This window comes from Silurus aristotelis (genome assembly GCF_946808225.1).
Source record: "Silurus aristotelis genome assembly, chromosome: 4".
NCBI classification, from domain to species: domain Eukaryota; kingdom Metazoa; phylum Chordata; class Actinopteri; order Siluriformes; family Siluridae; genus Silurus; species Silurus aristotelis.
This window is the reverse complement of record NC_139577.1, coordinates 10,789,626-10,807,056: the sequence shown is the minus strand read 5'-3', so window position 1 is coordinate 10,807,056 and position 17,431 is coordinate 10,789,626. Positions and strand designations below refer to the sequence as shown.

The window sequence follows — 17,431 nt, the reverse complement described above, 5'->3', positions numbered from 1 at the left end:
TATTTGGCTATTGCTGGCCTTAATCAAGATAGTGTTTTTAAAATGCTCACAAAGTATGAGGATCAATCTCTGTCCTTAAAGAAAACAAAATACAAGAAACCACAATAAAAAACACAATGTTTCTGCCTGACCTGTTGACACCTCTTGATCCTGATCTGAATTATGGACCAGAAGCGGGTTATGTTCTCCAGCAGAACGACACGGCTAGCAGACGGCGGCACATTTACCTGTTAAACACCAAATTAAGTCGTCATTCAACAAGAATGGGACACTAACACTGTTAATGCAGCATGGACAGTATCCATTCTTACAGTATTGAGCTCAGTGTTGATGTTTGTGGGATCATCTCCTCCCAGTACTACAATACGTGCTGGCATGTAACTTGAATCTTCACTGGCCACCAGGACTGCCAGTTGCCTTCAGGAGAAAAAGCAAAACAAACAAAAAAAATAAACATTATTAACAATTTTATTTTTATATTCCATTTATATTTTTATGTTTAAATGTCATTAAAAGGATTTTACTACATCATACTCTGTTCATATATATATATATATATATATATATATATATATATATATATATATATATATATATATATATATATATATATCTGCTCATACACACACCTACCTAATAATGACCCCCTTGTGCATGTAAACATTGATAAAATGAGAGCCTGTGCATCCATTGGATTCCCAGAATGTCTTGGGATTCTTGTCAGTCAACTTGTTTGCTCGGTGATGGTTAGAGGAGACTTCCACTTTTTCCCAGCATTTATCCTCTTTCAGCTCCACACTGGAACCTTAGAAACACATTTAATTTAATTCTAAATGAACTTTAAAACGGTGTGTTGCAGATATACACACAATATGTCTATGTTGTTGTTGTCGTTTCAGGTCTCTGAGTGCAGCAAAGTCTCTATTAAGTTCCACATACTATATGAAATAGCATATCAGACCTCAACAGTTACTTAAGCAGTCAAAACATTACTTTTACTGTTAAGAAATTCAAAACAAACAAATATAGAAAAAAAAATATTGTTTTCATTATGTTTAGTTAGCATGGTATGTACAGTTGTCGTTTTCAAACCTTGGCACAAGTTGCGCAAGAACACATCAAAAAAGGGGATGTTAATTGGCTGGTGGTTGCGTCGATGTTCCTCAATATGGCCCAAGACCATCTAATAGAAAACAAGAATCATATGTTATTTACATTTATGGGCAACTGTTTCTAATCATTATGATTGTGTCTTACTCATTTTAATTCAGTAAATATCTGGGCTGTCGAGATTCATCTGAAAATGCATTCAATTCATTTTTAAAGCATGGGCTATTGTTACTGTACTCAAGTTGCTTTGGGCTTTTAACAAATAAGTAACTGCAAAATGTAAAACTTAACTTTTACATAGGTTTTATTAAACCTTGTATGTCACTGCCTCTTATCTACCTTTTACTTAAACCAAACAAACCAGAGGGAAAAAATATGATTTTGTGAATCAGGTGAGAATACAGTAATGAGCAACTACTGGACCCAAAACTATTTTGGTTTTACACTGACAATTGACAATGTTATCACTTTCTTTGAACATTATTAAACAGTTTATTTTAACCAATAAAAACAAATTGTGGAATTATTTAAATTACAAGCTGACATTTAGTCTGAACTCAGCTAGATCTTTAAACGCCTTCACAAAGTACTGACCATAAATCTATAGCAGATGTGTAATTAATTATTGTCACTCAGGTGCCAAAACAGTGGTAGGTATAGATTATGTTCTACCAGTAAGTGTGTACAGAACTTATGTTATCGCATTGAAAATGTAGAGTAGGAAAATGTATTGTATCTTTACAATAATTAAGCAAATTATTTGAGTCCCAGTGTATATTAAATATATTTCACTACCCTGTTAGCAATGACAGACCCTGGTAAGCTTCCGACAAAAAACAATTCCAACAGGTAATCACCTGGATGCATCCAGCCAACACGCTGGTGGTCATCTTCTTGTAAAGGCTGGCATACTTTTCACAATCGTTAATGAGGTCACGTAGTTCTGTGACCAGTAACAGGTTGGTGCTGTGCTTGTCCAAAGCTTTGACGAGTGCTTCCCTAGTGCCCAGACGACACATAACTACAGCATAATCTTTGTTCAGAGAAGCCAGTCGATATAGGAAACGAATGAACTGCTGCACAGCCTAGGTATTGAGGGGAAGATGTAGGGATGGTTGAAACAGTAACTGTCTTGAGAGATCTTTAGCACACAAGTATGTATACGAAGAAGAAGAAAAAGAAATCTACCTCTCTGTCATTAATACAAGCTGTCATAGAAGAGAGGGCAGGTTCAATGCTCTCATGCCAAGGAAGCAAATCCTCCTGGTAATTGTCCAAGAACTTGTTCAGGATTCTGTCACAAACAATAAGTTTGTAAGTTAGTGAGCTAGTTCTATTATATATATAAAACCTTTTCTCAAACATAAAACAATCTTGGTGTTAGCACAGTCATGCATAAAGACTTCTTGTGAGGAATAGTAATCATCTGGACCCTCAACTCCTTGCCTGAGAATGGAGAGCTGTACTGTGCGCTCCACTCTGTGCTGGTCCATGAGGCGTACCAGATCCTGGAAGGTGTCTCTGCTATGCATCACCTCGTTCCTCTCGTCCTCCAACTGAGATATTTCATCACACAGCAGCTGTTCTAGGGTCTGGATCACCTCTTTGGTGGTGGTCATCTCCTTTAGACCTACAACTAACATCTTCAGCTCAGTGTCCTTGAAGTCAAGCTCCTCGTTAGACTCTGCAGGGAACCGACCAAAAAAAAAAAAAAACCCTGAATCAGAACAGGTTTAAATGCAAACATAAAGCAGCAAATTAACTAAGCAAACAAGTCCTTCTCTTTTTACACTACCTTTCTTTTCTATTTTGTGCACATTGGAGATGTGGGTGAGGGCAATTAAAGCCAGCATGCTTTCAGAGCTGTGACCAGAAAGGCACTTTCTGAGGACAGTGGTGATGTCACATGCCACCAGTTGCTCTGCTAGGCTCTTGTGATTCAGGATCAGAGTGATGATCACCAACAGGCCATTTCGTACGGACAGGCCACCACTGAAACAGCAGAGAGAAAACACAGTATTAGAAAATCGACAGTGATATGTACTCAATGAGCTAAAGCTAAACTTATTCCAGTTGAAAATAAAGACTATTTTTTAGTGCAGTACAATAATGGCAAAATAAGCATTGCTATTATTCTCCTATTGATTTTGGAACCTTATGGACTACTTGGAAAACACTTTGCAGTTTTACACCAATCATCTGTAGTAGACAGCTACAATAACAAGCAATAACTTTGTCGATGTCCAAATATTTATGCACCTTACGAGGGCTTTTTCTGAAGAAATGGCACATTTGAGATTAAAATTATGCATTGCATCATGAACTATAATATATTTTAAAGGTTTGTAGCACAAGAGGAGAAGCAGTGGTCGTTTCAAGGCAATCATATTATCGGGCAGTGTGGAGACCTCTGGAGAGGATATAGCATTATATAATTGAAAAGTTAGCGTTTAAGTCAGGTGGATACAATTCTAGAAAGAAAGAAAAGAAAACTTGTTTTCAAGTGTGCTTTTATGACAGGGAATCAAGTATACTAATAATGGTCAGTCTCCTACCCAGAAGTGTTGAGCATAAGATCAATAGCAGATGGAATTGCTCCAAGAAGCCCCTTAGACCCTTCAGGTGTTGCTGAACCAATGCTTGCGAAGATTTCCAGCATCATCTGACTACCAGAATCAGAGAGGGGCAGGCAGCTTCCCATACTGCGTAGGTCATGCTTACTGGCACCAGTGATGACCTTTAAGGTCTGGAGGGAGAAAATATACATCCTTATGTATCGTTTATGTCTCTCACTGATAGAAATTCTGGATGAAAAAACTTTAAATATGTTATATTGCTTTATTCTTGGCAAAATCGTTTGACTCAATGTGTCACCAAGGAAAACCACAGAATTACTGATTGGCAAAGTGCAGAAGAGAGAAGACGAGTGTACGAGTGTATGTGGAACTTACTGCTAGTGCAATCTGCTGTACTCGAGTGCAGGTGGAATGCTCCTGCATGCAGGACAAAATGGCTTTCACTCCCCCCTCTGTAGCGAAGGAAACCCGCCACTCGTATTTGAGCATTAGACTGCGAGTCAGAAGCAAGGCCATGATGGCGTTTTGTTTTGGTTGGCTCCCAATCATCTCAACCAGGATCTTTAAGACTTTGTCCCTAAAGGAAACAAAACATTGTGTCAGTGTTTAGCAAGAAGTTCAGCACACACTTAAGCATTATACAGTGACTTCAGTTGACATATACAGGATTCTTCTTTTTCTTTCAGCTTCTCCCGTTAGGGGTCGCCACAGCGGATCATCCTTCTCCATACCCCCTGGTCCTGTACATCTGCCTCTTTTACCCCAACCACCTGCATGTCTTCCCTCACCACATCCAAAAACCTCCCCTATGGTCTTCTTCTTCCTGGTGGCTCCATCCTCAGCATTCTCCTACCGATATACCTCATGTCCCTCCTCTGTACATGTCCAAACCATCTCAATCGAGCCTCCCTCACCTGGTCTCCAAAACGTCCTGCATGCGCCGTCCCTCTAATAAACTCGTTTCTAATCCTGTCCATTCCAACAAAAACCTTAACACCTCCTGTCTTTTACTCAATGCCACTGTCTCTAATCCATACAACATAGAGTATCTGCAAGAGTGAAAGGGAAAGTTTATTGGACTGTTGTGAGACCTGCTATCACAAATCACTCCTGCACCTATTCTCCACCCACTCCACCCTGCCTGTACTCTATTCTTTACTTCCCTAACACACTCTCCATTACTTTGCAATGTTGATCCCAGGTTCCTAAACTACTCCACCTTCTCCACCTCTTCTCCCTGCAACTTCTTCCCCTCTTACTTCTACTGACTTTCACTCCCTTTCTCTCCAGCACATACCTCCACCTCTCCAGGATCTTCTCAACCTGCTCCCTACTTCCACCACAAATTACAATATGATCCGAAACATCATAGTCCACAGAGACTCATGTCTGACCTCGTCCATCATCCTGTCCATCACCACTGTAAACAGCAAAGGGCTCAGAGCCAATCCTTGATGCAGTCCAACCTCCACCTTGAACCAGTCTGTTGTTGCTACTGCACACTTCACTGCTGTTACACTGTCCTCATACACCACCTGCACCACCCTCACATACTTCTCTGACACACCAGACTTTCTCATACAAAAACACAACTCCTCTCTCTGCACACTGTCATACGCTTTCTCTAAATCCACAACACACACAATGCAACTCCTTTTGACCTTCTCTATACTTCTCTATCAACATTCTCAAAGCAAATAATGCATCTGTGGTGCTCTTCCTCAGCATGAAACCATACTATTGCTCACAGATGGTCAACCAGGCTTCCACTACTCTTTCTTCATGGCATAGTTGACAAATACAGGATATAAAACTAAATCATTGCTATACAACAACAATTCAGAACAAAAGAAACTTGGTGTTTGTGACGTTTGAGAAAAGAAATCCTAATGGATTTAGTCACATTCTGGCTGCTTTTTTTAATCATTTCAGGCATTTTGCATCTATGTTTTAACACATTTTAGAAGCATTGTGGTCAAATGTATCCTAGTTGGCCAAACTGAACTTCATATTTTAATTACTTCATGGATATTTCCTGCATCAAAGATTTTAATGTGTCATGTTTTAATCCTTCTTTTAAAATCGTTTTTAAAATACGTAAAATTGTTTTTAAGCCATGTGGATCAATGATTGGGAGGGATATGCAGCTAAAATACATAAGATATCCAGAAGTAGATTTGAGAAATTTTAGGTTGTTGTGGAAAAGCTCTATCTAGATATAACCCTAAAACACTTCAAATAAATAATTGTACACTTGGTTAATGAGCCTCACCGGATACTCTGTGCAGAGTCTGATCTGAGAGTGCTGCGCTCCTGAGGGCCTTCTTCATCCAAGATCTTACAGATGAACTTCATGCCAGCCAGTAGATGTCCAGAGTCGGAGCTGCTCTTTTTCATAATGTCCACAACTTCGCTGATTTTCTCCAAGGCAGTCTTTTTACCTTGCACTTTTGGGTTGTTAAATACTATAGCACAGAAAACAAATGTACAAAAAAAAAATTTATGTTCTCACAAGATTCAATGGAAAGCATTTCCATAACCACAATATATTACTCTAAAATAAATTATCAAAAGGAATGGGGTTTTTTTTCTTCTTCTTGCAAATACACTCCATGGCCAAAGGTTTGTGGACACATCGAAATGTAACCTATGTTTCCTGTAAGTTTTTTGATACAGTTTCTTCATGCAATGATTAAACAGGATGTGATTGTGTTATAATTAATGATCAGGAGGTTTGAACTATGCACAATGGTGTTATTGAAGGAAAACAAATGCATAAAAACCATTGTGTGCCTCCAATATATTGGCAACAATTTGGGGGAAGAATCATATATAGGTGTCATGGTCAGGTACAGAGGTGGCGAATGTACACACATTTTTCACACAAGTAGTAGAAGTACAGATTTTTCCAAAAGATTGGAAATTGTTTTTAATACTGACTACACTTTTTCACTCAGGTTAAAGTAAAGACGTTTGGGCTCTGACGTGTACTTAAGAAAAAAGTAACACTTGCTACTAGCTGTTTTAGTGTCAAGCTGGTAACTGGACCTCACATCATATTAATATAATAATACAAAATAACTGAAAATGTAGTTATCTAATGAATGTATCCAGGCTGAACAACCACCATATAGAACACAAGCAGAGTGCGCAGTGAGAAGAGAAATATCGATTAAAACTAAAGTAACGAGGCTGGTTTGAAATTGTAAGAAGTGGAAAGTACAGATATGTGTGTTAAATCTACTTAAGTACACTAACAAAGTATATGGGCTTCATTACTTCCCACCTCTGGTCAGATGTCCACACACTTATAGCCATATAGTGTAGCTTCAATGTAAAAATCGAAAATGATTTAGAAAACCAGCAGCCACAACCCAGAAAAATGAAATAAAATAAAAAAATCAATCACCTTTCATCTTTTCCTCCAAATCTTCAGGATACTTCGTCTCATCTACTGTTGGTAGCTCACACTCTGTATCACTATTACAGCTGACATTATCTACAGGAACATCTTTTTTGGGTTTCTTAGAAACACAGCCATTCATGGAGAAGGAAGCAGAAGAGGTAGAAGCTTTAGGTGTCACTGATGAGCTCCCCTCTCCACTAAGTACAGAGGAGCTGAGACCACTGTCAACGAACATTTCCTCATCCTCCAGACTGGCGCCACCACGGCGCAAGTAGTGCTTAGCAAAGGCGTGCGAACAGAGCAGGTCACCCAGACAGGAGGCTTGCAAGGCCTGCTTCAGGTAGTGTAGGATCTTACGAGCAACGTCGCTAGACACTGACAACTGAATTAAAGTGGTTTCATCCAGTTCCACAATCTGACAAAAAACAAGGAGCAGAAAATGTAAGACCTAAATTAAAAACACTAATTGGACATTGAGTAAAACATTTTGTACTTTATTCTCTATTCTGATTTTGCACACAGGAATTAGAAAACAGTAAATTGCCTGCTCATCAAGGTTCTGTCGCAGGATGTTGTTGATCTCTTGTTGCTGCTTTGGCTCCAGCTTTTTAATGAAGAAAAGCACTTCCCACCACTCAGCACGGGTAAGGGTGTCTGGATCATCCTGCAGGCTGTCCGTTAGATATGGTAAGGAGTACAACCCACCAGGTGGCTTCAAAAAGAACATCTGACTCACTGTCACACACGAAGAGAAAAAGAGGTTATATGTTTTAATTCATAGTCATTCATAGTTAAATTCATTTAATTATTTAGTTAAACCAGTCTTACCTGCTGTAAGTTTAAGTGTCTCGGTTAGAGAAAGAGCCTTTTCCTGAGTTTCTTTCTCAGTTTGTCCACTGCTCCCATTACCCATTATCTCAATCATGTGCCAATGTACCCAGTAGGTTCTGGAGATTGAGTTCCAGTATACCTACCGCATAATGGCACAGTCTGTCAAACATCTTACAGGGTTTATAAGGAAGAGATTTTTTTTTGGGGGGGGGGGGGGACGACACGACACAAACAACACACTGTATGTACCTGGACAGGTGGCGAACCGTCGTTACTGTAGCGAAATTCTCCCTCGTCACCGGCATTCACTTCCTCATAGTCCTCCAGCATGCGCACCTGCATGCCGCTCTTCAGCGTGTCCTGCACGTACTCCACATAGGCTGATCGTGTGGAGAAGTCTGTACGGGTCCTGAATCCATTTGCTTTCTTCTTGGGTGGAGTAGGTGCAGGTGCAGGTGCAGGTGCAGCTGTGGCTGTGGCTGTTATAACGGGAGAAGCAGAAAAGCGGGGCTGGAAGATGGAACGGAGGGTTCGCCTATTCGCCTCTGCGTCGGACTCTTCCATTTCCCCGTCGGTTGTGTGGGTGGCGATGAGAGGCTGCCGGTTACGGTCCCAGCCCATCACTCGCACCAGCTCAGAGATAAGGTTTGCCATAGCCATGGTGAACTCAAACTCCCGTTGTAGCCGAGAGTGCTCCGACTGATGAGCTGCCGTGGAAGAGGAGGGGCCAGGCTCCTGCCGCTCCGAGCTCAACTCCCCCCCTGTGGTGTTCAGCTTGTCCATTAGCGAGGTCACGCACAGGTAGCGCTTCACCAGTGAAAAGAGCAGCTTGCCTGGGATCTACATAGAACCGAGCCAGTGTCAAAGGTGCATGTTAAACATTAAAACTTCCATGCTCATGCTTTCTGTAACCAAAACATCCTTTGCCTCACCAAGCCTCTAAAAATATGCAAATGGTAAATTTGTTATCGCTTAACATTATTTTGTCTATATTCCCTATTAAAAGAAATACAATTAACTGTGCTACAGAAAAGTCAAGGTCTCCAAGAGCAAATTAACAGGAATACATATTACATTGTAATAAGAAAAAAAAAATTGTATATCAAGTAGAACAGAACGTTTGCAATGTTACTAATTATCACATTACAATGTCTGGACATTTCAGATGGTTTTGCACTTCTCTTCTAGGTAGCTGCCATCACAGCTAATTTTTTATATAAATTCAAATGCCTTTAAATTGCCTTAACTTAACATTTCCACCTGCCGCAATCATTGCTAACAGACTCGTGTAGCTTTTTTAAATCATGTCTGCTAAGTTGCAAAGACAAGAGCAAGAATGACAACAAGCGTGTTCAGTTTTCGTGCGCTTATTCGCTAAGCTAATTAACCAATCGGGAGTTCTCTTTCTCACAGACGAGTAACCAAAAACCTTAGCCAACAGTACGAAACAAAGCTTAAGCCGACCGACACTCAACCATTTACCCAGTGTCCCCACTGTTTTGGAATTGGGATTGTGCTAAACAACCAAGAATAGCAAAGCAGGCACTAAGTGGTATGTGAGATTCTTACTTGTGGGAGGTGGATGCCCTCAAAAGAGATGCCATGTTCCTCTGAAGATGTGGTCTCTGCAAACAGCTCGAGTAGAGTGTAGCGGTTGTCAAAGTCCATGTGCTGCTCGATACCATCTTGCTGACTTAGGGACAGCAGTACGTAGGCGCGACTTCCTGTAAGGCGAGAGAAGGAACACAAGTTAAAAACACACATGAAACAAACCTAACGCCTTCGATTTTATAATAAACAAATTCCTACAGTCAGTCAGAACAACAGGTTACCAGGCTGCTAGTTCTCTTCACATTCACCATCATGCTGACAATCTCACTCAAAATAAAATGTGAATAAGTGAGAGCTCTACATTAACAAACCTTTTCGCTAGCATGTATTAGTGGGTAAGCCTGCTGTTATTGATCGTGTTTTGTTGTGATCCATTGTTAAGTGCTGTATTTGTAAATAGTAGTTTTCTGTGTAATGATTGTAACTGAACAAGATCTAAGGTCTTTTGAATGTCTATGGGAAAATTAAGCTATAAAGCTTGAGGCTGTGTGTTAAGCCATACTGGAAATTGATGGACAGATGCTGGCTGAACTTTTAGGTGTCATATATGCCTTATTAGTGCTGTTTGAAGCTTCCTGCCCCAAAAAACAACGAATCTTAGTCTGTGAGCGAGTGTATTGACATCCTTGGTGTCAGACATAATGGGAACTTGAATAAGATTAGAACCACACCTGTCAAAAATGTATCCTCTCTACAAAAATAATTATAATAATAATAAAAATAAAGAGAGACAAAAGTGTAAAAAATCCAGTATCAACACAATGTTAAACTTTGCTTTTCAAAACCAAATTAACTCTAGAATGCATTTGTTTGACAATCAATTGTGGAGACAATATGAACGCAATTATAAAAAAATGTATTTAATTTGTATTTAATCATGCATGCACATTCCTAGTAGAAAGCCTTGTAGAATTGGGCTGACAGCATTATACTAGAGACCTGCACGGGGTGGATTTTTCAGTCCTGCTCCCGCCCACCCATGCAAAGTTCTGTCCCGCTCTAGCAAAACTGTTATTTCCTCTGCCGGCAATATTTATGTGTTGTCCCGCTCCCACCCGCAGATAAAATGTATAAATAGTTTTATTTTCAATGCTCTGACTGCTTCTTCCCACTAGTCTACTACACTACTAGTTTCACTTGCTTCTCTTTTGAATATCAATAAAAAAGAAACGGAAAATAAACAAACGTTTCGTTTTATTTGACCTTTTGTGTAAATGATGAACGTGGACATGAACAAGGAACTTTTCAGAACAGAGAACTTCAACTGAAACAATATCTTATATATATATATATATATATATATATATATATATATATATATATATATATATATATAAATATAAAAGGGCCATGGCTTTGTTGTGTTGTTTCTTTCTTTCTTCAATAATGAAGTAATTTCTGTAGCATCTAGTGATTCACCTCAGTCTTGTGCTTCAGACATCATTGTTTTTGTGCAGTAGATACTTACAGTATACAGATGCAGTAGATAGTTTATTTGTTTTTAGCAATTGTTTTTTTTATAAGACCATTTTGCGGGAGTCCCAAAAATGATTTTTCACCCGCAGTGCGCATACGAGCATTTTACCGCCCGCACCCTCATTCACCCATCAAATCTTTTCCCAAAAGTGGCTTTAAAACAGCAGCTAAAAGCTAAAAGAAAAACGAATGTAAATATAAGTGGGGAAAAGTGATGGCAAATATATATATATATATATATATATATATATATAGTTATAATAATACTTAAATTTGAAATTTTTATTCATTCTACATTTTATTCTTCTTTTTCCACCATTTCCATCGTGTAGGCACACAAACACACACAAAAATGAGAGGTTAGTGAAAGTAGTTAGCCCTTCAAGATAATCTTGCTCTGGCTAAATGTGAGTATACAAATTACAACCCAGGCCCATGCACCAACCATTTGAGAAACAAACTGGACTAGGGGTGTTAATGTTTCGGTACAGAGCTTTTGCTTCGGTTTACACGTGTACCGAATAAAATTATTTTTGCATGCACAATTCTTAATTCTTAGACCTCTTAACATTGCACTCAATACTTTGCACCCTACTTGCACACTACGTATCTTGCGTATTTTTGCACACCTTCTCTAATATATACAGTCTACTTTTTATCCTCCGTATTAATATTTTATAAAAAAAAAATAAAAAATACCTCATGCTAATATATCATATCTGTAAATATCTACATAATTCATTTAATATATACAGACAGACACTTTGGCACCTACATGTAAATAATTATAACTTTCTTATGCCTTATTATTACTTTTCTCTGTTTTATAATTGTTTAATGTTTAATATTTAATATTGCTGTAGTTTGCGTGGAGCCTCATTTAAGAATTTCCTTGTACAAACTGTCACATCACAAATAAAACTTGAAACAATTTTTATTTAATGGGTTTATGGGTATAAATAGGTTTAGTTTTCACAGAAATCCTTGTATGCCATTTCAGCAATTAAATGTAAATTACTTGTTTATTTTAAGAGACCAGCCTTTTTTTTCTCTTGTATATTTAGTAGCGCTCTTTAATAAAAAAATTTTAAAAAGGCCTTTTTAACCAATTAATCCATGGAATAATCGGTAGAATACTTGATTACTAAAATAATCACAAGCTACACTCATAGATGCGTAAAAAAAATACAAATAAAAATGTATAAATAAATAAATAAAAATAATAATAAATAATAATAATAACAAATAAATAAATAAAATAATAAAATCCCAGTTGTTCTTTATAAATATTTCCACAGATACTGAAAACAGGTCCTGCGTAAATTTGCTGATACTGCAAGTTATTTCAGGAGATCTAATTTAGAAAAGTATGTAAACTGGAAACCCAGAAACCCTCATTTTCTTAGTTGAAAAATCTAAACATTCTCAGAGCAGATTATGGGACACAACACAGACCTTAGCAAAGGATATTGCTGTCACTGATCTCATAAAACATGTTTAAGAAAATGTTAAAACAATGAAGCTCTGCTATCGTCAGATTTTAAAAGTCCTGCCCTGTGTGTCAGAGTTATATAAAAAACTCCCTGCATGGAAGTTAAATATTCCATTGGGGTTTTTTTTTTTTATCTGTATACCACATACTCAAACACAGCACTGAAAGCACACATAACCTGTGTTATGGACTTGGAGCCTAAGAAAAACAGACTTACAAACTGTAGTAGGAATTCCTTTTAATTAAAAGTAAAGCCTTCTGTGAAACAAGTTACCAAAAGCCTTAAATAGTTTATATGCAGTGCATTGGAATGCTTGTTCTCCATTACTCCTGATCCACATCAAATCTTACACTGTTTCTGCTCATTGTGGCTAAACTGTTGCTTGATGACGTCTGAGTAAACACAATATTGTTTAATCAGCGCCACAGAGCACCGGGTTTTTACTCGACCTCATGAACAAACATGCAGATTAGATTCTAATGAAGCTGCACTTCCTGTTTCCGCTGAACGAGGCTGCTTTGTGAATGAATCTTTGTGAATAAGATGTGCAGCGAGAGCAGTTCGTTTCTACAAAACGGTACCAGGCCACGACTGAGCTGAGAAACACTCAGAGCAAAAACACAAGCGTTACTTCGAGCTATCAGTTTGGTCCAAACTGAAAATGGAAAAACTGTTACAAGACGTGAACCTTTGAAAGCTGGCAACATTTACAACTGACCTTGTGCCTTGATGCATCATCACTGTTACTGCTCTCCAAATTCTCGGTAAAAGGAAATGAAGCAAATTCAACTAAAGCCATTCCCAGCAAATGGTCTTGCTCCAAACTCGAAACATTTTGTAGCATTTTTAGTGCTTGAATATGTTGAATTCCTGATAACAATGACTACTGACTACACTGACTATAACTACTGAAATCAAACATTAGTGTGACTTACTCTGAATTTGTGCAAAACACATCAAAACAATTACAAACAAACACCTAAACAGGACACTGCATTTCCTCACTGATTCAACCTGGGCTTAAGGCAGCAGTGGCATTAACAGAACAAAACACACTGTGCTTCAGATACACCCCTTCTTCAATCCGGAAATAAATAAATAAAAACAGGAACAAGGCCAATGAAAATGAGACTATGAATTTCAGCCAATTACCTAATTGAATATTAGAATTGGTTAAAGGAGGAGAACAGTTGTATAATCTCTCTCTCTCTCTCTCTCTCTCTCTCTCTCTCTCTCTCTCTCTCTCTGACACATTTCACATTCCACACATGCATGCTTACATAGAAAAAAAAATGGACAGTTTGAACTGAGCAGAAGTGTTAATGGGGAAAAAAAAAAAAACTTTTTTACAGATTTATGTGCATAAATCTACTGACACTCTTTCAGACACAATTTACCTACGATTTTTAAGCGTCTCTGAACTTGGACGCTGTGGAGCCACAGAGGCTTCATACTATGCAAGTCAAAATATGCAAGTCTTCCTAATCACCAAAGTGGGAATCAAACAATAGTAGAGAATGTCTATGCATGCCAAAACATTTTAAATTTCCCTTCACTGGAACTGATGCGGCTGTGCACAAACAGTGGTCCATGAATTTGCCAAGGTTGAAGGAACTGGGCACAGACCCTGGACCTTCACCCTTTCAAACACCTTTATGAAAATTGGAAATGCTGATCATGTCACAGAGCCACGCTCCATTCTAAGAGTATGAAGGTTATGAAAACAGCACAACTATGTTCATGGCGAAAGCCAGGTTTAGTTATACAAATATTTAACTAAATAATATGGATGTTTAAGATTATTTCTTTCTAAAAATCTTAGGACTACATGTGGATTAACTTAAAGTAAGTATCAGCAGAATAAAGGGTTTTTCTACGGGATAGAAATATTACAGTCCAGCAAAATATGTTTAATAAACATTGGATTCTGACAGGATGAACATTTTGGGGGATTTTCTCCTGATAATAAAAATCTGTGTGTTACTTCTGAGTGTCCTTTTTGGCATTGTGTGTAAATAACTTGATCCCAGCATTTTTTTTATTTATGAAAATGTTATATTTTTTTTCCACCCACAACCTCAAGATTTATTGAATGTAATTTGTTGTTTCAGCACTAATCCCAGTCCCCGTTGTGTAGAAACAGTTGAGTTGTGACATACCTGCATCGTGAGAGGCCAGAGCGCGCAGCATCTTGCCAGCACTGCGGCGGGTCTGTCGCTCTTTGTTTCCCAGCAGCTCCATGAGCAGGTCCAATGCCCCAGTCTCCTTAAAGACTCCCACCAGCGAGCCAATGCTTGCATACGCACTCAGCACGTGAATGGTGTGCGTGAGGCTAATGGCAAAATCGTTGTTTTTAGCCATCTGCTTCCGAGCTCGCTCGACAAGGTTTTTCACGTCCTCCTTCATATCGCAAAGGTCCACTTCGTCAAAGGTGACGTCAGAGGAGAACTGGCCACTGGGTCTCGCCTTCTCCTCCTGCAGCGGACGCTTTCCCAGCAGTGTAGGGCAGTTGGCGTACACGTCCTCAGTAGACATCCACATCAGGATGTTCTCAGTTTTGCTCTCTCCCGAAGCGCAGCCACCTGAGCCTCCCACGCCAGAGTTACCGCTACTGCTGCTGCCTCCTTCATTTCCACTACCGCCCGAGCTCGAGCCATCGTCCACGGCCTGCAGGCTCCAGCGGATCAGGTACTCCGTCTGGCCATCGTGTGTGCGCCTCTGACGGATCAGCTCCTCTGGGTATGCCTGCTGTTTAGGACCAAGTTGAACCAGCAGGTTCCCATTGCGCCGCTCGCCCACCATGACAGCTGTCAAATAAAAAAGAAAAAAAACACACACACACACACACACACACACAGACCGGATGTGGTTATAGCACACGTGTGAATCAGATTACTCACAACATGCCAGGGTGTACTGATCTGGCAAAGTGTTTACGAATAAGACGAGTAAAAGGGTTAGAGCAAAACAACTGATTCAACAATTTAAACGGATAAAGAACTAAAGGAAAAAAATAGACAGAGAGATGATCATATCCCAGAGATGTTAGGAAGCTGGGGTCAGAGTACAGGATCAGAGGACAGAGAGTTAATGGCCTTGATCAAGAGCCCAACAGTGGCAGTTAGACCATACTGTGGCTTGAACCCCAAACTTTTAATTCGTAACCTACTGAGCTTCCACTTCACATTGTTTCTATCTTAAGGAGGCTTCCAGGATCCATCTAATTCGACTTAAAGAGTAATTTCCCGATCAAACGACGCCTTTAGACGTGCTACCAATAATGTCACGTGACTCATCCTATCCAGGTCCGGTGGGCGTTATCCTTGATACAGTAAAGCTAATGAAACAGCACATTCTTTTCCTCTTAGTTCATGTAAAACACACACACACACACACACACACACACACACACACACACACACACACACACACACGTGAGTATCCCGGGGCCTTGTTTCAAACGCTGCTCTACCCACCTCGTCCAAGTGTCACTCGGTGCCAAGTTTCACTCTCACACTAGCTGAAACAAGCAGGAGGCCACTTGGTTTCGCCTCCCATATACACTCGGACACCCCACCAGAAGTACTTTTTTTAAATGTTTGAAATGAAACACGAGTCGTTTCCACCGGCTTTAACTTATATCTAACCCGATGCTGACTCACTTCTTACCGATTCCTCCCTGAGCCACTCCCCCTCCTCCATGCTAACACGCCACCGCCTTCAGGGGCTGTCAGAGCTCCATACATAACCCATACATACACGTTCCCCCGGTAAGGAGGTATGAAGGCAGGGATAACGTATTAAAACAGCAAAATAAATTATTTGGATTTGCTGTTGTGAACGCACAGGCTACCTGTTAGCTAGCACGCTAAACCGCTGAGCTAAGCTAACCACGGGACCAACAGCGCGGCCCGTCCCGTAGCTTAGCCTTCATGAAAAGAAAAAAATATATATAATATTTTACCTCCAGCGTTACACGACGTTCGCGGCTTAACCACTTTCTGTTTCACTCGCTGATATTTTCTTTTTGTATCGTTGCCCAGCCTGAACACGTTTTCGGAACTTAGAGATGTGTTGAACCAACAGAAACCTTATTCACCATTTCTCCTGCTACGGCTCGAAGTGAACACTTATGGGTTTGTCTTCCGCTATATTACCGGAAGTGGATTTTTTTTCTTGGAGCGGCGACGTCACGATGTCTACGGCAGTCATAAGAGGCCATGCATTAGAATACCATATATATTTCTTTCTTGTTTTCTCATGATCTCGATATAACTAAAGTTGTTTATTCGTGATGAATACTTAATTTTCTCGTGGTCCTAACATAACAAACATTGTTTTCTCGTGATCAGTACTTTTCTGTGTATTCGGCACAAGATCATGTTGTAGACTGCATGGGGGTCTTCAACCGGGGTTCTGCGGTGGTACCGCAGGGGGTTTGCTAATTAATGTTGAATCACAAATATTCTTTTGTTAAAAAAATTAACATAAAACATTAAAGATAAAATATTACATTAAAGTTCATGTAAATGTATAATTTTTCGCCTGATAGTAAAAGGAAAATGCATGAAACTGCAAATCTAGTAAAATAAAAGACAACTGTGTTTGTTATTATGCATAAATCTTTAAAAAATATATGAATGAAATGAAAATATACAGACTATGATGCATGTACAACAACATAGTTCTAATTGTCTCCACATAATATAACTAGCGTAATATGATTGGTTTCTACTAATATCAGTGGCTATGTTTGACGCATTTTGTATCAGGGGTCCTTGCTGCATGTCTCTATCACCTAAGGGGTCCTTAACCTGATAAACATCGAAGACCTCTGTTCTAGAGGCATCATCATGCATAATAACCATACCCATTTGTACCTGTTTGTTAAGTCGTGATTACGAGAAAACAACTTTTTTGTCGAGATC

The 17,431-nt window shown here is 39.3% G+C and overlaps 1 protein-coding gene across 3 annotated transcripts in view; it reads right to left on the bottom strand.

The window, feature by feature from the left end:
- cul9 (cullin 9) overlaps positions 1 to 16,666 on the bottom strand; it is a 38,976-nt gene extending 22,310 nt beyond the window's left edge. For all 3 annotated transcript variants that reach the window (XM_083539832.1, XM_083539834.1, XM_083539833.1), the window contains exons 1-18: positions 16,468 to 16,666; positions 14,663 to 15,310; positions 9,493 to 9,647; positions 8,173 to 8,763; positions 7,921 to 8,062; positions 7,637 to 7,827; positions 7,096 to 7,507; positions 5,959 to 6,151; positions 4,062 to 4,263; positions 3,666 to 3,856; positions 2,906 to 3,102; positions 2,557 to 2,794; positions 2,299 to 2,404; positions 1,968 to 2,195; positions 1,093 to 1,183; positions 634 to 805; positions 312 to 417; positions 132 to 227 (exon numbers count right to left, since the gene is read on the bottom strand). In XM_083539832.1, coding sequence (XP_083395958.1) covers positions 132 to 227; positions 312 to 417; positions 634 to 805; positions 1,093 to 1,183; positions 1,968 to 2,195; positions 2,299 to 2,404; positions 2,557 to 2,794; positions 2,906 to 3,102; positions 3,666 to 3,856; positions 4,062 to 4,263; positions 5,959 to 6,151; positions 7,096 to 7,507; positions 7,637 to 7,827; positions 7,921 to 8,062; positions 8,173 to 8,763; positions 9,493 to 9,647; positions 14,663 to 15,305 — 3,954 coding nt within the window. In that variant the 5' untranslated portion in view covers positions 15,306 to 15,310; positions 16,468 to 16,666. The remainder of the gene's footprint in view (positions 1 to 131; positions 228 to 311; positions 418 to 633; positions 806 to 1,092; positions 1,184 to 1,967; positions 2,196 to 2,298; positions 2,405 to 2,556; positions 2,795 to 2,905; positions 3,103 to 3,665; positions 3,857 to 4,061; positions 4,264 to 5,958; positions 6,152 to 7,095; positions 7,508 to 7,636; positions 7,828 to 7,920; positions 8,063 to 8,172; positions 8,764 to 9,492; positions 9,648 to 14,662; positions 15,311 to 16,467) is intronic.
- Between the last annotated feature and the right edge of the window lie 765 nt (positions 16,667 to 17,431).